This window comes from Odontesthes bonariensis, chromosome 2, assembly GCF_027942865.1.
Source record: "Odontesthes bonariensis isolate fOdoBon6 chromosome 2, fOdoBon6.hap1, whole genome shotgun sequence".
NCBI classification, from domain to species: Eukaryota; Metazoa; Chordata; class Actinopteri; order Atheriniformes; family Atherinopsidae; genus Odontesthes; species Odontesthes bonariensis.
In genome coordinates this window covers 28,089,640-28,116,523 of record NC_134507.1, presented here as the reverse complement: position 1 = coordinate 28,116,523, position 26,884 = coordinate 28,089,640, and the positions used below count along the sequence as shown (strand labels likewise).

The 26,884-nt window shown below is 41.7% G+C and overlaps 1 protein-coding gene and 1 long non-coding RNA gene across 4 annotated transcripts in view; one reads left to right on the top strand and one right to left on the bottom strand.

The window, feature by feature from the left end:
* The window catches only part of LOC142397543 (uncharacterized), a 43,627-nt gene that overhangs the window by 10,181 nt on the left and 6,562 nt on the right, over positions 1-26,884 (bottom strand). The window contains exon 3 of one of the 2 annotated variants that reach the window (XR_012772715.1): positions 22,939-23,348. The exons of the other annotated variant lie outside the window; for it this stretch is intronic. This is a non-coding gene — a long non-coding RNA (uncharacterized LOC142397543). Of the gene's footprint in view, positions 1-22,938; positions 23,349-26,884 lie in introns of those variants that run through there. 2 annotated transcript variants of the gene reach the window in all.
* nrg3a (neuregulin 3a) overlaps positions 22,963-26,884 on the top strand; it is a 555,008-nt gene continuing 551,086 nt past the window's right edge. Inside the window, exon 1 of one of the 2 annotated variants that reach the window (XM_075480968.1) lies at positions 22,963-25,333. In XM_075480968.1, the coding sequence (XP_075337083.1) occupies positions 24,640-25,333 (694 nt within the window). In that variant the 5' untranslated portion in view covers positions 22,963-24,639. The remainder of the gene's footprint in view (positions 25,334-26,884) is intronic. The other variant, XM_075480960.1, reaches the window with a different exon arrangement.

Genomic DNA, 26,884 nt, shown 5'->3' with positions numbered 1-26,884 from the left:
TTGCGATTTTTTTTTAAAATTTTTTTTGCGATTAATCAGGGAAATCATGTGATTAATTAGATTAAAAATTTTAATCGTTGCCCAGCCCTATTTTTTTCACCAACTCTACATGGTCTCATTTATCCAGTCTCCCTCTTCTGTTTTATCTTCATGCTTCAGAGGCATTTCCTCCTTCATTCACTCACCAAAAAGTCCTTGTATAACCTGTTAAGAAAGACCTTTTGGTCATCCCCAAGGCTAATTAAGCAGGAGGGCTACCCATGTCAATGAACAGACCCTAACTGTTTCTAACTTCATTAGTAAAACCATGAGATGAGAAGGAACCATGGCAACCAAGTCAAAACAGCATCAGCGGCGTGTCACACGAGTCAGAAAAGAAGGATCCTGATTGTGAGATCCTCTCCATAAATGCATCTGTGTGCATTTTAGGGGGAAGCTGGTAAAATGTGCAAGTATTAAATAATATTAAACAAATTATTTTCCAAGCAATGCTATTTTTATGTGTCTGTTTTCAAATAAAATCTTACAAAAATGACCTGTTAAATCAATCCATAACATTAATCTACCCGACTCTGCATGACTCTGAGAGTAACTCTTCTGTCAGCTCTGTGAGTGTTTACAAGCTTTTAATGATCTTATCTCTACTTTAAGTACCTGCTATTCCAAGGAAAGTTATTCTCTTGGTTAAGTGTTGATTAAGCCCTGGGATTTATCTGGTAACACGAGCAGCTACAGCAAAATGTGGGCGTTATATCTTCAGTTATCTTCAGTTCTTTAGTTCATGTCAATGTCATGTCAACCTACTTATTTAGGATTGCTTTTAATACCCAGTAGTGTGATGACACTTTTATCTTATTCGATTTTGTTGTATTTCATTGCTTTCACTGTTCTTTTATTGTTTTCATTTGTTTTTACTTATTCTTCTCTTTATTTATTACCTGCTGTAAAGCACTTTGGTACATCGTAATGATTGTTTGTAAAGGTCTGTATAAATAAAATACATTTACATGTCGTAGCCCACCTAAAAGCATGACAATATAGACATTCAGTACTTCGAATAAACATTCATGGATGTAAAGTTAGTTATTAGAATGGCACTGTCGATTGTCTTCTCAGCATTCAAAAATGTATTTTTGTGTATAAGTCTCAAGTCTTTTCATATCAAACAAAGTGGGCATAATTGTGCACAAGTTCTGTGGCATATAGTGAATTTGACCAGCCATACTTTAGCTTTCGGAGCATTTCAGTTCAAGGCATTTCCCTCTCAGAACTACGTCTGCTGCACACTCTGCGTGCCCAGTTTTGTCTAATTTTGGCCTCTGCATCACTCTCGCTTTGCAGCCAAGCCCGTTTGTGCTCTTCTGCTGTTTGGCCATGACGTTGCCGTCCTCCATTTGTTTTTTTTCTTCATTATTTATGCTGGTGAGTAAGATGGGTTTAAAAAAATCGAAACCTTAAATGAAAACTTAGCAATGAGATGAAAAGCCTTTTAGTTTCCAGTATTTTCATTCCGATGAGTGAACCTTCCTGAATCCATGTACATAGGGATGGGAATCCCCAGTAGTTCGATTCCGTGGAATCATTAATCCGCCTGCCTAACGATCCCGTTTATAGGTTCTGCTAACGTCATGTGCACGCTTCGTATTTTGGCTCAGAATGTTTCCAACATCTCCCCCATGAGCTGTCACCTTACCGTGGTGGGGGGGTTTGCGTGCCCCAATGAGTCTGGGAGCTATGTTGCCCGGGGCTTTAAGCCCCTGGTAAGGTCACCCAAGGCAAACAGATCCTAGATGAGGGACCAGACAAAGAACGGCTCATAAAACCTCCTATGATGAATAAAATGATTGGAAAACACGTTCTTTTGCCCGGACACGGGTCACCTCCCCCTGGAGCCAGGCCCAGGGATGGGGTCCGGCAGCGACGCGGGTCCCCCTTCCAACAGGCTCACCACCCGTGGGAGGGGCCAAGGGGGTCGGGTGCATTGTGAGCTGGGTGGCAGCCGAAGGTGGAGACCTTGGCGGGATAAGTTGGCTCGGGCATCTGGTTAGGATGCCTCCTGGACGCCTCCCCGGTGAGGTGTTCCGGGCCCGTCCCACTGGGAGGAGGCCCCGGGGAAGACCCAGGACACGTCGGAGAGACTATGTTTCTCGACTGGCCTGGGAACGCCTCGGGGTCCCCCCAGAAGAGCTGGAGGAAGTGGCCGGGGACAGAGACGTCTGGGTTTCTCTGTTTAAGCTGCTGCCCCCGCGACCCGACCCCCGGAGAAGCGGAAGATGATGGATGGATGGATGTTTCCAACATGGCGTGGAGGCAGAAGCGCAATTTTAAGGCCAGTTGTTACACCTGCAGAGCTGTGATCACATCAAAGGGGGAAATACCTTCAACATGCTGACCACACAGCATGTAGTTACTCTGCACGAATGTAAAGTCTGTGACTCGCTGCTCAGCGATGGCGGCGACTCTCGCGGGGGAGCCTGTGGCACAGCGTCCTCCGTCTCAAAAGTCCCATGTAACGTAAAACTCCCAGGTCCTTTTGATTATTATAATGTTAGCGACATACTGTATGAATAACTTCCATCTGATATTAACATTTAGTTGTCGAGGACTGCAAGAGTGAGGCGGGATGAGAGGCATATCTGTAGCTCCCACTTTGATTGAGGTAGAAGATTGGTACATACTTGAAATTAAAGTGTTACTGTAACCAAAGCCATTTGTACTATATTTGTACTATATAACTGGATGAGAATCGATAAGAGAATATATAAGGAACCGAACCGATATCGGTAATGAAACCCGAATTGCTAAATTCTTAACAATTCCCATCCCTAAATGTACATTTCCAAATCCCAAACATGTGGTTACCAGTAGCGAACCGTGAGCGCTACGGCTGGGCCTTCACCTCAGCCCTCATTGCTGAAGAAAAAACAAATCATTGCGGGAAAAAAGGCTATCCAAGCTAGCCACAACATTGGTCTCGTCTTCCGACAAAATTTAATTTCCTTCGGGATTAATAAAGTATCTCCAATCTAATTAAATAAATAAAAAACGAGCACAGACCGCTCATACAGTCAATGGCACGCACCCATAGAAAAAATACACACTCACACACACATCACACAACCTGACTATCGACTGCTAACAACCATGATCAGTAACCTACACAAACCCAGACACATAATGGCTCGGCGGCCAGCAATCGGATAAACCAATGAAGTGAATCAATCCTGTGAAAGAATGAAAACAAGTGAATTAAACCTGCACTCACCCATTATGAAGTTAACTCTGAAAGCCCCTCCATAATCTTGCCCCTGCTCAGCTAACTCCTTGACGTCGGGTATGGTTGGTAACGTTACTGCGGCTAGCATTAGCAACGAGGCTGCTAGGCTTGCTAAATCGGTAAGCATTAGGCTACTGAAAAAAGCTAGTCTTTTTAGCTACGTTATATTATCATCTTTCTTCTAGGCTATAAGTTAACCTTTGTTTACGGCCACTGGCCCTAACCTGACGAGCTAGCTGTCAAATCACCGGAAGTTTTCACCGGAAGTACTGGCGCACACACAAAAGTTTGAACGTCAACCGCTCCACTCTGCACGCTTTTTGGACTTCACGAAGGCCTACGATCTTTTTGTTTTGTCCCGCCCACTTCAAATCAAACCGTGATTGGTCAATTTTCCCATCACTCTCCAAACCAAAACACATAGCTTGGCCTTCCCCGAGATGCGTGAAGTCCTAACCAATTAATGAGCCGGTTAATCTTGCTTCGATAGAGATGGACGATTCTGATTGGATAGTATGTTTCAGGACAGTAACCCTTTCATTGCCGATGTGAATTTGACAGTAAACTTAACTTTGGAACATAGATTAGCGAGAATGTAGTATTAAATGTATTGTATTAAATTAAATGAGAGTGATTGAGTTTTTTTATGTATACATATATTATTATTTAATACTAATATGTTTTTGTTCAGAATTTTTTAAGGCCTTCTCTGAAGGCGTAGAAGGCCCTGAGGGTTCCCCTCTGGTGGTTACCTCCAATTTTATTAGAAAAAAAGACAGCAAAAACAAGGACCCCACAGACCTCATTTACTTTTTTAATAGAATCTCTAATCAGAGATAAAAAGAATAATGGAGGCTTCAGGCAGCTGGAGAGTTTGCAGGGCTTAATGAGATAACAGAGGATCTGTGCACAAACACCCATTTTCAGAGCTGAGGAAACAGTCGAGATGGAGGCGAATAAACCAGCAAATAAAATGAGGGCAAAGGAATTTCATTCTGGGGTTGATTGTTTGCATAATCAACAACCAGCAACATTTCAGAAGGTTTTTTTGTTCAGAAACAGTTGGTTACCCAGAGACACTGTATACAGAGGAGATGTCAAACCATACCTGTAACAGACAGTCTTTGAGTTGTTCTGACAACACAAAACACCTTATGAATGCAGGAGAAGTGAGGGTGGGCAAATACATCTGAAGAGCAAACCAGTTGGCTTTTTTTCCAGAGCTTTTTTAGGCAAAGTCTAATCCCTTAAGCAAAACAAAGTCGGATCCATCCACCCATCCATCCATCTTCTATACCCGCTTAATCCAATTCAGGGTCACGGGGGGCTGGAGCCTATCCCAGCTGTCATTGGGCGAGAGGCGGGGTCCAACCTGAACAGGTCGCCAGTCCATCACAGGGCGCAAAGTTGGATTTGAAACAAAAATGAAAGAAAATGAAAGGTTAAACCCCCCCCAAAGCATCACTTTTGGACATGCAGGATTTCCCAAACTGGCAGCCTGATATTCGCTAGGCGTCTCACCGCAGCACCATGGAGAATAAAGGCAAAGCTTTTGGAATAAGATGCGTTTTAACAGTGTGAGAGGTTGGTAATAAGATCTCGATAAGATTCTCGTTTGCTGTAGAATCAGAATTTAAGGAGGAATTTTTGCTCCAATCGTACATGGACAACCCACCACTCGCTCTGCTGTTGTTTTTGTTTATATTTGACACAAGTGATGGACATAAATCCTTTTTAAAATTCTTACTCCTGCCATAATTTAGCCCCCAATATGCTCCAGGAAGTTTTTGCCACAAAATGACTCCTTTTTAGTCAATGGGTGGTGAATACAACAACAACGAGAATCATCTTCAATGACAAAATTACTCATTTATTGCTCACTCATTGTTGGGCCAGATATCCTGGCAGTGTACAGATGATCTATAATGAAATTAATACCATGTAAAATCAGCTTTAAATGCTGTTTATTCCACTATCCTATCATTACTGAATCAACGAAACGGATGGGGGAAAGAGAGCAATTTCAACCTCTGTGTAATAGATTGAGTGGTATCATGCATTTAAGAGATTTGTTGAGTTTTTATATTTTAAAAACAGAATAATTCATAACATATTAAATAATTTAAAGTTCAGGTTATATAGATTTAAGTTGCGTGTCCCTCAGTTAAGAGGTACATCCGAGTTCAAGTCTTGTGACACGTCTAAAATCACACCTTGGCTTCTGTAATTGTTCACACTGCTGCAGACGTTATTGAACAGGCTTGATAGTGATCAGGATGTCACAGAAGAGGCTGGAAGCACAAGGATGGCAATCAGACCAGGATGTGTTGACCTTATCACATGGAGACGAGAGCTTGTGACCCTGCTGATGTTCAGATCATTGAATCCCATCTCGGTCAGATAAATCAGACATTCTATCAGGACTCCTCACTTTAGCCAAAATGGTTTCGCACAGTAGAAGCAGACGTGATGCAGAAAAGCAGACGAAAGGCATATTCACACATGGAGCATTTCTCTTGAGCGGAGAATCTCCTGCGTCAAACTGCAGAGAAAGTCTGGAGATAATTCTCTGCATACTCTGTTGTGTTGGGGTGGTCAGTGGCTGTTGGCCGTGGTTCGAGTCCCTTTTCTGCATGTCATTCCCCTTCTCTCTGCCCCCTGCTTCCTGTCTGTCCTGTCCATTAAAGCCCCACCAAAAAGATGTTCCCCAAAAAAATTCTGTTGTGTTCCTGTGTGAAAGTGACTTTAAAGTCTAAAACACGATATCTGTGTGAATGATTACGCTTAAAATTTATAGAGATGATCCCAAAAAGTTTTTAATATGATATGATTTCTTCATATGTTAAAAGATATGCTACAAATCACAAATTCTCATGGTTTTACTAATGAAGTTAGAAACAGTTAGGGTCTGTTCATTGACATGGGTAGCCCTCCTGCTTAATTAGCCTTGGGGATGACCAAAAGGTCTTTCTTAACAGGTTATACAAGGACTTTTTGGTGAGTGAATGAAGGAGGAAATGCCTCTGAAGCATGAAGATGAAACAGAAGAGGGAGACTGGATAAATGAGACCATGTAGAGTTGGTAAAAAAAAAAAATAGGGCTTGGCAACGATTAAAATTTTTAATCTAATTAATCACATGATTTCCTTGATTAATCGCAAAAAAAAAAATCCAAAAATGAATTCAAAAGTAGTGTATAGCTTTTAGCATTTAGTTTTATCTTAAATGTGCTGCCATATGAATGAAAGTGCCATAACATTAGTTGTGCAAACACACTTTTAACATCAGCATCTTTCTGTAGTTTTTATGTAGAAGCCTCGCTCCACTGTCTGTTTCCTTGAATGACTTGCTGCTATCAGTTGTGTGTTTTGCCTTTAAGTGATATTTTAGACTGGAACTACTACGCTGAGAAGACAATTCAACTTGGCAGTGTTTACAGATGACTTTGGTTCTGTCGACTCCGCCGTCTGGAAGAACTTTAAAGCGACACTATGCAACTTTCAGTAATACGGGGTTTGTTTACCATGCAATACACACCCCAAAGCTGTAGGGGGAGCTCCGTAGAAAATAAGGCGACAGTCTAGCCATATTATATATTACTACTCTAGAAGCTAACCGCATTCAATTTAGCCGTCGACAGCTAATGGAGAGAGGTGTGTCTTATCAGGCTCCCTGGCTCGGCTCAGAGCCCTTTAGACCTGCCGTGAAGCAGTAGTTCTCGGCTCTCGTGTGTCGCGAGACTTCCAGAGGTAAACAAAGCACGCGGCGCCACAGGCAAAGTTGCAAGCGCTGTTTCGGGCTAGGGCCACCAGATGGAGATGGAAATGTCACCGTTTTCATCAGAACGGGTCAGCCAAGCAATCTGATGATTGCCAAGCAATTTTATGACCATGAAAAAGTTGCATAGTGCCGCTTTAAAATGAAAATGGCCGAGTAAAAGTTCCGTACCCTTCTCCATGTTTGGTGGATCCGCCGATTACTTTCTTTTCCGGTTCCGCAGCAGACAGCAACAGACTTTTACAAAATAAAAGCCTGTGAGCAACAGACTTTTACAATAATAAAATAAATAATAAAACAGGGGTGGTTTGTGGCGTAGTGGGTTGAGCAGGCGCCCCATGTACAGAGGCTATAGTCCTCGCTGCAGCTGGCCCCGGTTCGAGTCCCGCATCGGACGGCCCTGTGCTGCGTATCGTTTCCCCTCTCTCTGCCCCCTGTTTCCTGTCTCTCTGAACTCTTCTATCCATTAAAGGCACAAAAGCCCCCCCCCAAAAAAAAAAAAATTGTAAAATGCAATTTTACAAAGATTTGTAAAATTGTTAAAAAAAAAAATGCGTTAATGCCTGATAAAATATTTATCGGCGTTAAATAATTAACGAGTTAACTCGCCCAGCTCTATCAGTTTTTATTGATTACAGGGTGATTTAAAAAATAAAAAATAAAAAATTTGTTTGAGGTGTGCCAAAACAGGCTATCTGCAGAACAGAGGTGGGTGTTCTTGCATCACAAGCAGCGATTGGCCAGAATCAACTGGAATAACTTCACGGTGGAGGAAGATTATTATATCATTATTATTATACATGATTTTGCACAATAAAAAAATATGTGAAATCTTCTGCCACCAACCTAATTTACTGTATTAGGTCAGAGCCTTTTTTAATCTAAAGTAAGCTAGCTGCTCTGCTTCACCAGCACCATGTTTGCCACTATTTCAGTGGAATGTAGCTAAAAGATGCCTTAAAAAAGAAAAAGAAAAAGCTAAATGTTGCTAGATGTCATGGTAACCAATTAGCATCCTCTCATTCTCATGTATTCATTATGTCAAATATGCTTTAACCCATATGTTTGCTTCTCTCTTACTAGAGGTGGGTAGAGTAGCCAAAAATTGTACTCAAGTAAAAGTACTGTTACTTTAGAATAATATGACTGAAGTAAAAGTAAAAAGTAGTCCAAATAATTACTTGAGTAAGAGTAAAAAAGTGCTTGGTGAAAAAACTACTCAAGTACTGAGTAACTGTTGAGTAACGTCTGATTTATTTGTTAACAAAAGCATTCAATCAGACAGACAAAAATACTAAATAATCATCTTTAGGCTAATTAGAGTTCATCCAGTTGATAAAATAAATTAAAATGAATTAATTAATTACAAAATAGCTTAAATTAAAATAATCCAGGTAAATCCAAGTACTTCAATAAAAAATAAAAGAGACTTAGGAAATGTTTAAAACATATGTAACCCATATGTAACCTAAAAAACAAACATTCACCTATCCATGGGGAAAAAAAAAAAGAATTTAGGAAACTTACCGCTACATGTTTCCTCAAGTTAGATGTTGAGTTTCTGCTGAAATGTGCGTTTGTTTTGGTTGACACAGAAGACACATAATGTAGCTGCTGTTTCTCACTCTTTGTAAGGTAAACATGCTTTCAGTATGAGGCCTCGTCTGCGTCTTCATTTCCCACCGTTGGTTCTGACATTTTTCATCTGTTTCTTTGTTTGTTTGCTACGACTGTAAACTGTAAAGCTAACCCGTCCCGCCGCTGAGATTGAGTACGGTCACGTGACCAGACTGCACGGCTACGTTTGATTGGTGGAACACAGTCAGGTGGTAGAGCCTTTGGCGGAAGTCTCTCTCTCTGTCAGAATAAAACATTAAAATGAGGCGTACGCGGGGGGATAAAAATAATGAGGCGTAGAATACCAAAGAGGTAAGAAGAAAAGTAACCAGCTCATTGTAGCCTAATGTAGCGGAGTAAGAGGACAGTTTCTGCTGCACAAATCTACTCAAGTAAAAGTAAAATGTATAGGGATTTAAAACTACTCCTAGAAGTATCATTTTTTCAAAAACCTAGTCAAGTAAATGTAAGTCCTTACTACCCACCTCTGTCTCTTACTCTCTGTGTTCACATGTGTTCTCATATTCCTAATAAAGTTCTGATGAATTTACTTTTCTGTTTATTTTGTGAGACGGGCAAAGAGAGTCTGAAATTGAGACTGAATAGATACGTTCACTGATGGGAAAACGTCCACTTTGATTGAGAAACACTTGGATCCATTCTGCAGAACTTCCATTTGGGAGGTAAACGGTGTGTCATGGTGGTGTTATTAAGTGGAGGATGAAAAGCCTGGTTCACACACTACGTTTTTCAGACTGTAACAGAATCGGTGTTCCGGGAAAGAGTATCTCCTTGTATCGTGGACTTGGGATTTGGAATGTTCCAGATATTTTATTGCATAAGAAAGCTAAAACGCACCAGAGAATAGGGAAGGACCCGAAATAAACAAAATGTGACCCCGTTAAAGCTGTATCATTTTATCTAACTCGACCATCTGGAGGCAGAAAAGTCCCACACACAAACTCGCACACAACATATGTAAATTCTAGACAAAGATCACCAGATGCCTTTTAATTTTTAATGAATTAATTGCTGAAAAACAAATGTCTGTACAGTGACTTTATGTGGAACACAAACTTTCCCCTTTATCTGAGTGAAATACTTCTGATTATCCTGTTGTCCATCTTTAAACTGATGTGCGTCTGTTGTCCTCTGGGGCATATTATCAAGTCCTCAGACAAATTCACTCAGCTGTATTTGCATTGATTCAGCAGAAATCCCTGTGCAGTGTTGGCATGCTTATGAGGAAACTACTGTCTCGAGTGGCATAAGTGAAAAGAGGGGAAAAAAGGATAAGAGGTTCAGTCTAAGCCACTGACTTTTTAATTATAAAACTGTCATACAACCAGTGCAAATTTACAGTCGCAAACATTATTTGCAAGATATGCCATATTGGTTGGTGCGGGGAAATGTGCTGTTTTTCTTCTTTTGTACCGATCGGAGCTAATTGAAAAGAAACGTTACTTGACTGCAGGATGAAACCTAAAGACTGTTATGTTGGTAAATAAGAAAATAAGGAATTTACTGCGATAAATATATGCCAAACTCGAGCTAGTTTTCTACCAAATAATTAACAATAGTTTGCTGCTTCTGGGACAGGGGCTGATAATGGGGCTGAGGGATTGCTTGAAGTGTCTTTGCTGTCTATAAATTATGTGCATAAATGCTTTGCAAACTTGCAGGAAAGCGAGGCCTAAACTGTGAGAAAGTCCTTTGTTCATGTGCAGGTATCTGTCTCTGTCTCATGGATTTCCTTACCAAACCCTCAGGCTTGACTCTGGATGACCTAACAGATACCACTGCCTTGCTGATATAATAGCTATGACATTTAGACATGAATGCTCTACTTCAGGGCTAACACGCATGAAACATGTTAGAGGGCAGTAATCTGTAACAGGTCTACTGAACTGTGGCATATTGGGAAAGTGAAAGCTAACATCCTGTAATGGCCCCTTAGGAGTGGAGTACAATTGGTTCTGATTTTAGTTATTTATTCTTACTTTATGATTAAGTTTAGTTGAACAGACTCTTGGAATAGAAACGTCACTGTTCCATAACGAAGACATTCATTGTAGAAGCTTAACTTGCCATAATTTCATATCCATAACCACACATAGCAAAATTGGTCTGGACCAGTTCTGGCCCACATACCGCAAAGAATGATGAGATGCCCTTTACTGGCCCAGATCCGGTGTGCCAGAGCTTGTCCACACATGGGCCAGCACTGGGCCACCATTGCCAGATCTGGCCCACATCTGGCATGCCACACATAAACCGTGCCACCATTGCCAGATCTGGCCCTCATCCGGTTCACTTCCCACTTGCCATGCCAGTAGTAGGCCAGAAGTGGCCCAGATCTGGCCCAGACCCGTCTGCTATGTAGTATCCTGGGATCCCCTTGTCCTTGGAAGGAAGAGTTGGAAGACATCCAACACCCAGTTAAGATAGTTTTTGTCATGACAGTGGGCATAACTCTGAAATTAAATTAAGTTGGGAGTTTCTTTCATCCATGTGCTCCTGATTACTCCCCTCAGACAAGTATTTCTTAACTTGAAAGTTCAAATTAGTGATCATTCTTTTAGTTTTACTGTCACTTGCTGCTTGGTTAGATTTACCCTCCTTGTTTAAGATTAGGAAACTATTGTAGCTTGCCTTGAGTTAGTGTTTCACAAAGAATGGCCTACATATGTTAAAAGTTTTCATTTTCACAGAGCGATGGGTCGAGACTCTAATGTGACCTCTAACGGTTGTGAGAGCAATTGTATCCGAAGGGTAACAACGGGGCCATGACTGTACAGTTGCATCGGAAAATAATGTTTTCTGACTCAGTAGTTTGGACGTCTAACACTAACCAACAGGTATCATTGCCTAAACCAGTGGCGTGTAGTTGTGTAATTTACAGAAGTTATGCCGATCTTTATCTCACATCACACAAAGGCCCATGATTGAAAAGGCAGTGCTTTGCTTATCCATCCATCCATCCATCCATCCATCCTCCTTCTTCATTTGAACTTTATTGCTTGTTAAGAGACTAGAAAATGATGTCTAAACACACACATATGCCTTGTATCTCCAGGGCCAATGAGAAGATTTGACAGGTAAGAACAAATGACCGTTAAAGTTTTAGGACTTACTGAAATAGAAACTTGGAAATATCTGCATCCACTGACATCAGGAAGTTGAAAAACAGCAGTTAAAAACGAAGCTTTGATTAAGAATATTGAATAGGTGCATTAGTTGTTATTACCAAAGCTCATTTGCATCTTACATCTGCACTTTTATTACGAATTTCCTGAAGAGCTCATATTATAGTATTTCTAACTGGTATTGCTCTAATCAATGTTTTTTAATGTAATTAAAGAAACGTGAGGGTTGAATGTGAATGTGTGAATGTGGTTTCCTTCTGAGCGCCATTTCCACATCGTGGTTGTGTCTTATTGGTGTTAAGCCACGGCTTCTTTTTGCTTTGGACAAAACAAAGGTGTCTCAGAGCCGCATCATTGTGTGAGTTTACACACAGCAAACCAGCGTTGCAGAATGAGCTAAGTGACGACGTCCTCTTTGATGATGCAGGCTGAAACATACGGATTGTTTTGACCCCGTCACTACATTTAATGCTGGCTCAGACATGGATCATCGTCAGCCCTACAGTCACTCTACCTCTACTTTAACACACAGCCCAAAAATGGCTTTATACAGATCGGGTTCTGGGTTGAACCTGCTAGCCAACTGGGTTCTGTCCCTGTGGAATTTGTAGGTTCTTTTTTTAATCAATGAATGGGTTTTCTCCTGGTGCTAGTGATTCATTCACCATCAAATAAAAATCAATATAAGGAGAACTCATAATTGTATTTTGGTCATCGGTAAGAGAATGTGCGGTTGTCTTTGGGATAGACTGTGACAGAAAAGCGACCTGCCTTGAAGCACCCGACACTTCAACCGGGGATTTTTTTTAGAGGCTTAAAGATTATTTCAACTTTGGATCTTCTGCATTTCCACTGAGGTCTAAGGTACAAAGTAGATTAGGCAAATTAAGTCGGCTGGAGTGTGAAACTCCTCTCCTTGCTGCACTTTCAGGGCTTCAGTGCTGGTCACAGCAGCCGAAAAGCATTTCTTAAACTGGCAAGAGCATCTGTCAATGTTACATATTTCTTCAACATTTTGGGATTTTTCAATTGTGCCTTCGAACATAAGTTCTATGAAACAGATATTTGTTTAATTAATATAATTCCCAGCTTTCTTGTCACAATCTGTGCTTCTTCTCTTCATTCGTTCGAAAGCAGGCTCCACTGCTGTGTCCTCTCAGCTGGTTGAATCGGGCATGAAGTTTGAATATTGTTTCACAAAGGTTCCTGCAGTGCAACTTAAAGTTGAAAGATTTGACAGGCTTTTGTGGACATTAACACAAGGTAAAATTAAGATTTTTATAACATAAGGTGATTGGGCAGAGATAGAACACTTGGATCACTCAAACCATTTAGAAATGTTCGACACTTCAAGACGTGTTCACCCTCAAGGTCCAGGGTGATCTCAAAAGTGCCGTTTCCCCAACCAGGATTGTTTTTTGTCTGTTAAATATCTTCCCTTGAGTTGTGTTTGGCTCCTGGTTCTATTGGTTCAAATGGCTGTGCCTTGAGGAAATAACCTCCCACACACTAGACGCTAGTTCCTGGAAAAGGCTAATGTAGCTTAAAGCTAAAATCCCTCCATTACGTACATATCATTGCCCTGAACAAAACACATACATTCCTGTGATCAGAAGAAGAGGAAAGCAAACAAAGCATCCAATACTGTTGTTAGAAGAACCCCCAAAAAAGAATTGCCCCAACTCAGCGATTTAATTGTAATATATTAAAATCCACAGAGATTTAAGCAGATGCTATGCTGCACGTGTGAGTGAGCCTAAAGCCTCGTTTCCACTGTGCAGTCCGGTACGGGTCGGATCAGAACGGTCCGCTTATTTCAGTGTTTCCACTACCACCAAAGCGTACCGGTCCCATGGAACCCGTTACCATGTCTGTAACCCTTCTGCTTGGGGTACCGAGCACACCGGACCGGTTCCAGGCTCTGCTCTCCGTTGTTGGTGAGGAGGCTGTGCAGCGGGAGCTCGATGGCGCTGTGCCAAACCAAAACGTTTTCCAGCTGATTGTCGCAAAAATGTCAGAGTGGTTTCAACCGGACCGCGAGCCAGTGTGGCATTAAGCTGTAGAAGCTTGGAGGTGGTTCCAAATTATGGATGTTATTGCTGTTATTTGTTATTTACGCATCGGCACGCACTCCGCCCACCCCTGAGGGTCCCCTTTGTACAGTGGGAACGCAAGTTGACCCCAAAGCAACCCGAATCGACCCGTACCGTTCTGAACCGACCCGTACCGGACTGCATAGTGGGAACGAGTCTTATGTTGCGCGCAGCCTGCCATCAGCCTTGTCAAACATCGGAATGAATGAAATAAAGATCGGGAACAATAATTTCATGAAATTAAGGTTGTTTACGAGTCCCAAACTTCGAGTCCAAGTCAAGTCTCAAGTCTTTGTGCGACTCAAGTCCCCATCTCTGCTTTGTATTGCCTTGATCTTTCCTTTCAGTTGATCTTGAGAGGTCAAACATCATCAGCATTAAATTCGCTTACACGATTCGAATTACTCTCGTTCATAGATGTATCAGGAACATTCAGGCCAGAGGTCTGTTTCATGTAGCAGGTTTAGTGAAAACTCTGAGTTGGTTAACCCTGAAATGAGGGAAACCCTGAGTTTTCCGTTTCACAAAGGGAGGTAACTCAACCCCGAGAAAGAGGGGTAACTCTAGCCCGTTTCACAAAGAGAGGTAACTTAACCTCTCGGTCAGTTACCGGAGTAACAGACTCTCTGAACCTAACCTGGTCGGGACCAGGTTTTATTCAAGAAACCTCGAGTTTCTCTCTGTCTCCGCCCTCTTTCAGCCACACACGCCATTTGATTTCCTCATTCATTCAGTCAGCAGAGCGAGTTCTAGAAGTCCATTTGGCACAGTAGGAGATTACTTTTTCACGAACATGTCCTTTTGACAACGATCCCGTGGATGAAGGTGCAGCATTATTACGCAGAGAAATAAATATTCGTCGGAGATGGTTATCAGACCGCGCATAGATTTTTGTCACATCAGAATGTGTTGGGACAAAAGAAAAAAAAGACATAAAAGACAAATAAATATTTCTATGAATAGGCTTAAAAAATACATATATAGGCCTATTATATTTTATAAAGGCACTCGTGTCTTGGGGGTGGATTCCCTCAGCCACTGCCCTCCCGTTAGAGGTGGTGGTGCTGGGCAGCACCGGTTTTATGGGCATCTGCCTTCTTTCTGTTGGCTCAGTAGAAGTCTGTGTTAGTTTAAATAGGCTTAATTATTTAACAGAACATGATATAAATGATGACTCTAAATTTTCCTTAGGAGTGAGTGTGAGTGTGTATGGTTGTTTGTCTCGTTTGTCTCTGGCCCTGCGATGGACTGGCGGCCTGTCCAGGGTGTACCCCGCCTCTTGCCCATTGACCGCTGGGATAGGCTCCAGCCCCCCCGTGACCCGACTGACGGATTCAGCGGTATAGATAATGGATGGATGGATGATATAGATGAGAAGACATAGTTTATGTGTGTGAAAACAGCATTATGTTGGGAATAAAATAACTGCACAGTCAAATAGCCACTTAATATTTACTTTACAGTGTAAAACATGATCAAAATGAGGAACCTCCATGCCGAGGTCTGTTTGAACAATGTTTTTATATTTCATATTAAACTGCCAAGTGCGCTTCTCCCCCACGGGATTGCACCTAAATGAAATAAATGAATGGGCTACCATTCAAGCAGTTTCCCTGTAATATTATTGTGATTGCATTTAAACTTACACTTTTGCTGCTGCAACGGTGTTAACGGTGTTGCACTTATTTCTAAAAACGTAAAATCGTAGCCCCTCCTCTTCCCCGTTGCCAAGGTGACTCGTCGAATCGGGGCTCCATTGATGCTGGCTTTTTAAAGTTGTGGTGCACGCGCTAAACTCAAGGTGAACCGACTCAGAGTTGATTAACCTCACTCAAATCAGCGTTTGTGGAACCGAAAACTCAGGGTTTTCTATCTCAGAGTAGATCAACTCAGAGATCAGGAATAGACTCAGAGTTGGTTGAACCTGCTACGTGAAACGGACCCCTGGCCTGGAAGTTTTCTCTTCTTCTCTCTTTTAATGCGGTCCTGTGGTCCTTCTAACTCTACTTCCTTCCTCTTCTCTTCCCTGCTGACTTTCCAGAAGTATAACCAGTGTGCTCAGTTGATTAAGATATGACGGCTGTGCCAGTGACTAGGTCAGCCAGCAAGTATTGTGGACTCTTAATACAGTTGGTAAAATGGCTTTTCCGAGCAGTTAATATCTGTTAGATTTCAGTTTTTTTAGTCAAGAGTAAGATGATGTGAAATCTTGCCTAAATCGGAGAGCCGGTTAAGATAACTTCTTATTTCCACAGGTCATGCAGCACTATAAACAGCCAGTTTTTTATGGGAAACTGTCTGAGATCTGCTTTTCAAGCTTGTGTCAGTGTACCGTGCATATTTTGTCTTTGAGAGTGCATTCATATGAAAGTAATTGAAGTTGGAACGTACCTAAAATACTAAACCTGTGATTAAAGTGCTGCTGCATGGTTGAGTGGAATCATGATGTCTCTTATATCAGACACGTACAAAAACGCCCAGACTGGTGGCTACTGAACTGGAAAATACAGAAGGAGCCTCCCAAAAGTGCTAATGAAATAGAACAGTAGTGATGATGTGCTTGTAATGAAAGCTGTGATTTATAGAACGTCACTTTGCATTCTTTAACATGTAAAATATTAAAATATAGAGAAGATTTGATCCAGACACTGTCTTCATGACCTCTTAAAAGTGAATACATGTGAAGGATTTCTATATTGTGGTTCCCTTTAACAGGGGTGCAAACAGAGGTATGGTCAAAAAGGAGTGAGATTATCGAAGCCCACGCCCCCGCAGGAATTATCATATAATTACATTTTGCCACCACCTCTGCCATCCAGGGCTCACCCTATTCACACAAAAATGTTCTTTATATGAAAATACACTGTCCCAGTTCCTTGGAAATTCTTAAAAGTAAAGAATACTGAGACAACGCTGGAAACATTTGGCATGTCCCCTTTTTTTCAATTTTTTTGAAAAAGTCTGACATTTTGAATATGACTCAATACACACAAGTTCCAAAATATCACACCATTAACAACCTCAGTTCACTCTCATAGACTTTTTATATCACCACAACTTTCTTTAGCACACCGAGAAACAACAGAAAAATAGCCTCAGAGCTAAAAAGACAAGTTTCTCACCGTTGCTCTCTGTATTTCAAATTACGCCGATATCGGAGCTTGCAGCGGCTCTATAGGTGACAGGTGAGTGTAAAGCTGGGCATACACTGTGCGATTTTTTCAATGCGCGGTATTCAGCTGCTGCTCATACTGTACGAGTGAATCGCAAGGGTTAAAACGTCACAGCTCACGATTCCTGTTCTTAAACTGTACGACTCGATGGTCTGATGCGATCTGGCTGCTCACACTACACGACGCGTCGGACTCGGTCGCTGCCATGCTGTTCTGTTGTCTTTTTCTTCTTCTGTTGACATTTTTCTCTTCCGTACCTATGTGCGCGCATGCGTAGTGTGACAGGATGAGGTCAATCGGCTGGTCCAGCTGCTTCAACTGTACGAGAGCCTCATGAGGGGCGACCAGGATTTCAAACAAGTTTGATTTTCATCCGATCGATTGGGAGGTGGTCGGGAGGGCTTAATCGTTTGTCGTTACCCCATGTATACTACACGATGCGAGACGCACAATTGAGCCAAAACTCGGCCCGATCTCCAAAATAGTCGCACGAGTGAAAATCTTGTCGACATCGGGCCAAAAATCGCACAGTGTATGCCCAGCTTTAGCCTGTTAGACACAGAGCTAGCATTAGCATGGACGACGGTAAGCGTTAACAAGCCTTTATTTTGATAACTGACTCGTCTTACCGACGTACTTGTCTCCGGACTTCCAATCGGTATGTGCTCTGACTTTCTTTCAGTGTAACTCGGGATTTTTCTCCTTTTTCTGTCCTTTTCACAAGTAGCTGCGCTTTACTTCTCTGGTTAAGGTCAGAAAATAACGTAAAAATCGTGCGCCTGCAGTTCACCTGGCTGTTGATGCACTCCCCACGTGGGGTCATACGAACTGTGCGGTGCATTCAAATGCAACAGGAACATTAAACTTTACAGATGCAAACATAAAATAAATACTCTCCCGCTTCTTTTGTTGGTCTCTATGTCAGTCCAGAGAGATTCGGGGCTGAACTTTGATGAAATTATAATCAGACATTACAACAACCCACCCCACCCCCTAAAAAAAAAAAACTTATCGGATCTGCACGATTCACACAAGTCCCCCAGACAGCTGTGAAAAAGGCGGCATCCGCCAAAAGGCGCACCGTTTGCACCCCTGCTTTAAGTGCTTTTTGGTTAGTTTTCTGCCACTTTGAGCAGGTGGAGAAGCACAGGCCTTGTTGGAGAGTCGCAGTTATTGTTTATGCAAGAGAAAAAAATGCTTTCCGTGTGCCTCAGAATGAAAGAAGGCTATTTTTGTGATCTATCCGAGCCAGGATTGCTGTATGCTCAACAAACAAGTCATTATAATCCAACACTCCACCTACATTATAATATGTGATGGGATTACTCTGTATGTTGGTGAATGGCAGATGGCATTAGCATGTGGAGAGCAACAGGGCTGAAAGTGATATTCAGAAGTATGGACGAGTTGCAGCCAAAGCGTAAAAATTAAAGCACATGCGGGGTCTAAATATAAACGCCAAACGAGTACAAACAGTTCAGGCTAACAGCAGGATCATCATGCAAACACAAACATAACACTGGCATGCTAATAGAAGTGATGCATGTGCTCTTATTGAAGATAATAGCTCGTCTTTAGATTCATTGTAACGGTTAGGTCGGTGTATATTAAACTAAACGACCAGAAGTCACTGGTTTAAGATGAAATTTGTATTAGATTGTACATATTTATTGTTATTTTTATACTATACAGTGTATTCCATGTTCCTGCTTATGTCGTCTTTGGGTGATGATTCCAATAGCTTGTTATCTTAATGTATACATGTCTATATAAGTATATAAAATATAGAGATGGTGCTTATTCTGTGTTTATCCTGCACGGCATCGCTGTGGGTTTAAATCTATCCCAGCAAACCTTGGGATAGAGGTAAAATTGAGTATTTACTGCAGAGCCTCATCTGTTTGTTGTATTGTTTTAGTTTTTATTTATTTATTAAGTTGAGCTCATTATACACAGAGCTTTGTCCTTGGAGTTGTGTCAGAGCCCCAGACTTCACCCCCCCCCCCCCCCCACCCCACCCCTGCAAAGGTATTTTTACTGTGTGAGTAATGGTAATAATGTTTTAAAGGGAAGACATTTAAATTGCTCCTCCCTCAAAGTTAGCACAAGTGTAATTCAAAGATGTTCTGACCTTGTTCATCATTATGTTCCACACAGGACATGCTGTAGGTAAGAACAAGTAATTAATCCATAATCTAACACAGGCCATGGTATATTCTAATTAAGCACAGTTAAGGTTCAGATTTCTCCGTAGTTAATTACAAACTGTTCCACTTCAGAGGTAAAACTGCACATTTTGCTACTGTAAGGATCTGGGATTTTCTTTTTCTTCAAATATTTTGGTTCATTACTGACTTATTTATTTGGTGGGGTTTTTTTTATCATTTTTGGGGGGCTTTTTATGCCTTTATTAGGTAGGACAGTGTAGAGAGACAGGAAGCAGGGGGTAGAGAGAGGGGGAACAACACGCAGCAAAGGGCTGTTGGATGCGGGACTCGAACCAGCTGCAGTGAGGACTATAGCCTGCTTCTGTTTTCAGGACGTCTTCCTGATTAAATACAGAGAGATGTGGACCCTCTGGTCGGTGGTCAGTTCACAGTTCAACGATGTATTTTTGTGATTAAATGTTCTCTTCATCAAGCGAATGAGTTTGAATGTTTGTTAAACCACTAGTGGCTCCTTTAACAGACATGTAGAGATGTAAAAAACCCCGATTTTCCCCATAAGACCTCTGGGCAGATGGCTATCTGTATGACAAAGACATGTACTTCAACATGGATCCATGTTAAAGGTTACTTGATACTGGGCTGTACCCCACTGAGCTGATTTGAGGCTCAGCACATATAAACTGACTTATTAACAAAACAGTGTCGTGAAACACAAAATATTATTGTTTCCTCATCAGTTCTATAAGTTTATTTTTCTTTCCTCACTCCAAAAACAATGTGTTTTTAACATTAAACTCAATCCAAACCAACATATCAGATCTCCTCAGTAGAAAATCTAGTAAATAAAGATATAGACACTGATTGGGAGGGGGGGGGGGGTATCTGTAAGAAACCTTGTCTCACATAAATTGTGTACACAAATGATACTTCAGGGGTAATGAAGCAAATTACTAAACAACTCGCATCTCGAATGCATGTGAGTGTGCCATTAAAACTGAAGGAACAGCTGCACAATACATTCTCACTTCAGTCAAATTTACAACCTGCCTCTGCATGATTCATTTGCATAAAAAAATGGGCAAATTGCTCTTAAAGGTGTGACCAAAACAATTCAGTCATTAGAAAACATAATTAGGGTAAATGCAACTATAATAAACATGGACACGTGCGGACAAATTCAAATTCAGAACAAGATTAAAGATAAGTTATCATACGTCTACCGTGTAAAATATTGCTATTAGTCTGCCTTTAGTCCAAAAATCCACATCACACAGTTCCAACATTGGGGATACATTTGATAACTGAGCATATAAGCAGGTAAAAACTGAAGAAACAACTTTAATATCTAATATCTATTCACATCCAGTAGCATATTTAATGTATATATATTAGTATATAGTATATATAATACCCAGTAGTATGATGACACTTTTATCTTATTCGATTTTGTTGTATTTTATTGCTTTCACTGTTCTTTTATTGTTTTTACTTATTCTTCTCTTTATTTATTACCTGCTGTAAAGCACTTTGGTACATCGAAAGGATTGTATAGGGGCTGTATAAATAAAGTACATTTACATCCAATGAAGAGAGGAGGGGTCAAACTGAACCAGGATCTGAGATAATTATAAACATCCAGATCCAGTTTTAGGAGCTTGCCATTCTAAATAAGAACCGGCTTATACACTGAAAAAAACAACTCGTAAGATTTACTTAAAAAACCCTTTGTAAGTATTTGCACTCAAATGATTTCAGTAATATTTAATGCTGCAATATCAAGTAAATTTTACTTACCATAAAACATAAGTTTTGAAGATATTAAGTAACATTTACTTAATTACATCTTAAGTTTTAAGTTGTATTTATTTAAACAAATGAAGTAAAGTCTACTTGTTTTTCATAGGCAGGAACATCATTTTACTTTAAGTAAATTTTATATATCTGTCGTATTTGCTGTTATGAAGTAACTTAGTAGATTTTAACGATACACTTTCAGAGTAAAGTTTATGTAGTATTTCTAGGTTTATGTACATACAACTATTAAACATTTAAATTGTACGAGGAAACCTAAGTAAAACTTACTCTTTCCCCTTAATTCATGTATTACGTTAAAGCGGCGCTATGCAACTTTCAGTAATACGGGGTTTGTTTACCATGCAATACACACCCCAAAGCTGTAGGGGGAGCTCCGTAGAAAATAAGGCGACAGTCTAGCCAGACTGTCGTAAACCCACCAGAGGCAATTTACGGTTTATTTTTCAAGACACTGGCAGAGAGTTGGAGAGCCGTCGACAGCTAATGGAGAGGGGGTGTGTCTTATCAGGCTACCTGGCTCGGCTCAGAGCCCTTTACGACCTGCCGTGAAGCAGTAGTTCTCGGCTCTCGTGTGTCGCGAGACTTCCAGAGGTAAACAAAGCACGCGGCGCCACAGGCAAAGTTGCAAGCGCTGTTTCAGTCTAGGGCCACCAGATGGAGATGGAAACGTCACCGTTTTCATCAGAACGGGTCAGCCAAGCAAACTGATGATTGCCAAGCAATTTTATGACCATGAAAAAGTTGCATTGTGCCGCTTTTATAAAATGTTTAATTTTACTTAAGAAGCTCTAGTTCTTACTGAATCTTAAAAATACAAGATAGAAATTATGACAGTTACTCTAATAGAGTTTACTTCACCAAAAAGTCACTTTTTTCAGTGTAAAGCCTAAACAAAGGGCTGTAAAAAGTAAAGTACATTTACATTTACATCCAATGAAGGGAGGAGGGGTCAAACTGAACCAGGAACTGAGATCAAACCAAATCAAATTTATTTATATAGCACATTTCATGTACAAACAGTTCAAAGTGCTTTACATAAAATAAAAGCATTGCAGCAGGGAGTGTAAGAAGCATTAAAAATACATACAAGAATATAAAGAGAAACAAATAAAATAATTGAAATGAATTTAAAAACAAGCAACAGTCCAGATAAGTTCAAAGATATCGTGCAGATTTCATGCATAGACACATGAGAACAGAAATGTCTTTAACCTGGATTTAAAAATGTCTCCATTTGGTGAAAGTTTAATCTCCACTGGCAGTTTGTTCCACTTGTTTGCAGCATAACAGCTAAATGCTGCTTCTCCATGTTCAGTCTGGACTCTGGACTGGACCAGCTGACCTGAGTCCTTGGATCTAAGAGCTCTGCTGGGTTTATATTCTCTGAACAGATCATAGATGTCAAAAGAAAAAATATATAATTATAGATCATTATAAACATCCAGATCCAGTTTTCTGAGCTTGATATTCTAAATAACAACCGGTTTATAAACCATAAACATCCCATTTGGTTCCACCGGTGTCTCTCCTCATGCCTTGCAGTGGGCGGGACCAGGCGTGTGATTGACAGCTCCAGCTTTGTGCCGCTGCTCTCCCCCCCGTCTGGGACTCGGGCTTCTCGCCGGTAACTGCCTCGTGTGCCACCGCGGCGCTCTCTGTCATTATCTTTATCCGTACACACACCTCCACTCCCCTTTTTCCAGTTTTCTGTATGGACGCTGCATCTTTATTCTCTCCCCTCCCTGCTAACGGAGGTGGGCAAGCTTCCCAGAGCTGGTGCATCCAGCAGGTGCAGCCTCTTTCTGTCCTCCCTCGCTCCCTCCCTCCCTCCCTCCCTCCCTCCCTCCCTCCCTCCCTCCCTCCCTCCCTCAGCTCTCTCTCCTCTCTTGCTCTACTCCGCTCTGTCTGATTTTCTTCTCTTTTATTTTTCCCACCCCCTTCTTAGTCGTTCTCCGTCTCTCAGCGGCTGCAGCTCGGGGAGGCAGCTGTATGTGCGTCTGCACCACAATCGCCACAGGTAAAGACAGCTGCATCGTTGCATACTGCAAACTCTAAAAAAAAGGGGGGGTTGGGGAGGCTTTTGCTGCTGCTGCTGCTGCTGCTGCTTCTGCGGCTGCGAGTCCTCATCCCGGAGCGGGGCACGCATTTCTAATCACCTCCCAAAAAAAAAGAAAAAAAAGAAGAAGAAGCATCTCCATCCTGGAGGAAAGGACGAGCAGAGGATCCCGGCAACCAGACCAACAAATCACAGGCTGACTGGGAAGAGCGCAGGATTTCTGGGACTGAAGAAAAAAAAAACAACCAACAGAAAGATTTAACTCACTGGGATGTACATTTTTTTCAACATTTTGGTCTCCTGTTCATGCTTTTACTTTTATCTACTGTTTTCTGACGCTTCTTTTAGAAATAATTTTTTCCATCAACTCCCTGCTTTTCATCACATTTGACTCCTCTGTGGCGGAATGTTGCCTGCGAACACATGAAGAGGCTTTCTGAGCGCTTGCTGCAGTATTAACAAACAGCGTACGGAGACGGTGGAGAGCTGAGTGGACCGCTTGGGGAAATCTGATCCACAGCCGGCTGGAGAAGGAGCAGGAGAGCAGGATCACTCGTTGCAGTTACAGATTTATCCGCCCCGTGATACTGCGCGACAACACCCCTCGGTCTTTTTTCCCCCCCTTCTCCCTTCTCTCAGTCCTCATCCGAAGTCTTTCTTCTCAACTGGATATTGGAAAATTAACTAGGATTTGCTTGCTTTGTTTTCAAGTGTCGCTGGAATTTGAGGCACCTATAAAAGAAGCAAAGTGGATTTTTGGATTGAAAGAGTGATTTAAAAACAGAAAAGGGAACGGATGTTCAGAGATAGTGCGTAATTACAGGAGAGTGTTGAATACACGCATAAGCGATTGATCTCTTTGGTCTCGCTCAAGATTTTGGGGTATACGAGGGAAGCTGACTCGGCTCAAGGTGTTGGAACGGGTGGCATACAGAAACGTTTTCACTTTCTTCTTTTTTTGCTGTGTGTGGTCCTCCAAAGGGTGGGGAAGCCACCCGGACCCACCCTGCAAGTTTCACACCTTGTCCCATTGTGGATTGTATCTCGAGGGGAGACATAGGACTTCGAGTCGTAATAGCTGAGGATTTGCGCTGCAATGGCATTCGGTCACTGATGCCATGAAATTTTCACACGCACTGAAGTGAAGACGTTTCCTTCTCGTCCCTCCTTTATTCCTGCCGGAGACGTCACTTCTTCAACTTCACCTTTTTTCCTTCTCTTGCCGTGAAAATTCTCAGAGCTTGCTGTTGGACTGGAGTAAATCGGGACTAACAGGACAATTATCCTTTAACGTGAGATCTCATATATCTCACTGGCTGTCTCGGTGTGTGTGTGACTGTGTCTGCATGTATCTCTGAAACCCCTCCCCTCCTTTCTACCCTTGGAATACATATCTGTGTACTTGTTATTGAGAGTCAGACTTGCTTCTCCCTTTCCCCTTTGTCTTCTTAATGCCTGCAATTATCAGGACCCTTTCTGCCATGTGTGATCGATGCCTATCACAGGGTTAACCCTCAATGAGCTATAAAGGACAGGAGAGAAGGATGAGTGAGTGTTCTGGGGCAGCGGTATCCGGGGCAGTGATCCTGGAGGAACCAGAGGGTCCAGGGGCTTCTGGGGGCCGTGGAGAGGGCCAGGCTCAGGATCAGGGTCCCCTTCGCTGTGCCGTTTGGCCTCGCCAGCAGACATGGCTGTGTGTGGTCCCCTTACTCATAGGTTTCATTGGCCTTGGATTGAGTTTGATGCTACTGAAATGGATTGTAGTCGGTACCGTGCGGGATTATGTGCCAACAGACCTGGTGGATGCTAATCGAATAGGCCAAGATCCTATCTTTCTCTCTAAACCAAGTGGGATTCCCAAAGGTCCCGATACTACCACCACTACAACAACTCCCACAGTTGACGGTGGGAACCCCACACCTAGAACTGTAACTGTAGCAAAGGGTAGAACTCGCACTACTGCCATCACCAGTACGATAAACCCTAAAGGAAGCGGTAGTCAAGTGACGCCTCGGAATCCTGGAAATCGTAACGGACGTGGACCTTCAGGTTTTTCTACAACCATCGCAATTGGAGTGGCAACTTCTAGCTCCTCTCCGCCCAACCCAACAGTGCTCCACGACTCTACCCAAATGTGGACTGCAGAACATACTACTACTGAGGCGGTCTCCACCACAGTCACCACCCGTAACCATGGCCATCGTAAAACACGTAAGTCTTTGACATTCTGTGTGTTCATGAACATTGTTACTGTAGGCTATGTAGAAGATTTTTCAGCGAAGGGGTTTGGTTGAACACAACACTGGATCAATTCTCTTTGGTTTGAACTTTGATTACTTTTTGGCAGGATGTAGATTTTGTAGTTTCCTTCAAAACCATTGGGCGACAATCGACACACATGGCTATACTATTTTGGAAATGGTGAATTTGACAATCCTGTCGACTAAATAATAATGAAGATCAATAATATGGATTGGTATTGCGTTTCTATTTTAACTATACAGGACTTAATAATCCATATATCTGCAGGTGATGCCTAAACTCTGCTGCATCATGTGCTAGATGCATTGTAAGCAACATCCTTTTCTCAAAATAGGCGAGAATAACCATGATAGTATTTGGCATTGAACTAAACCAAATCAATACATATTTGTACAGGCTTTCTGTGATATATATATTGAGTATGGTGGTCTTATTTAATAGATTTTAATGGTTGAAGTGCTGAATCATTGGTTGATGTGGTACACTTTTACAAAGTAATAGAGTTTTGACTTCACAGGCACGTTGTACTTAGCAGTAGCATCAATCTGACTCATTTTAATGGGTTATTTATGTGATCCGATTTGGCAAGTGGGAAGATGCACTCGCACAGGATGTACACTGAGTGGAGTTGTTCAACTGTGACCTCAAAGTTACTTAGCTGATACATAGTTGGTGTATAGAAAAAAGTTGACCTTTCTGTAGACATAGCATACGCTACTTCAACACTTCTGTTACCAGCAAGCTGTCTGACGCCCCTCCACTTCCCCCACATCTGAGATTAAGCAGATCATTGGTTATTGTTTGGTTAATGGAGATAAACTGTAGGCACGTTTATATGTTGACTGGATGCTGATACTTTCCCTTTTGTTTCTACCACCTCTGTCCTTCACCTCATGAGTTTTTGTGCCATCGATCAGAGCTACGGGGGATTTTCTTTTCTTTTTTTTTCAGCAATCAATGACAGATTCACACGGACATACATGTACACATACAGTTTCCTCCACAATTGATCTCTCAGCTATCAAAATGGTCTCATATTATGAGTTCAACCTGCTGGTGTGCCTGGAATCAATTTAAAGAAGTTGTCATTATTGGCAGCAAACCTTGAGTGAGGGAGGGGGCGGGATACCAAGTGCAGTGGACACCCTAATGGAAAATGAAGAGGGCTCTTTTTCAGGAACTCAGCATATTTGAATTGTTAAACCAAATCACTCTACTCCACCTGCTTTGACTTGAGTCTGCTTCTTTTGTGTCCATGATAATTAAAAATGTCATCAGATTACACCAGAGAACAGGAAATGCTTCCTCTGATAATAAGAAACATGGGAGGGGGGGTTCTTTACTTAAAGAACAGGAGGAAAAATGGGCACCATTCATCATCATCCATTCATTTATTAATTAACCATTAAAAAAGAATGCCATTTCTCCAGCAAGTGCTCATGAAAGCCATTAAGCCTTGCTGATAGATATCCTTTGGAAAATGTCACTCCTTCTCCAGTT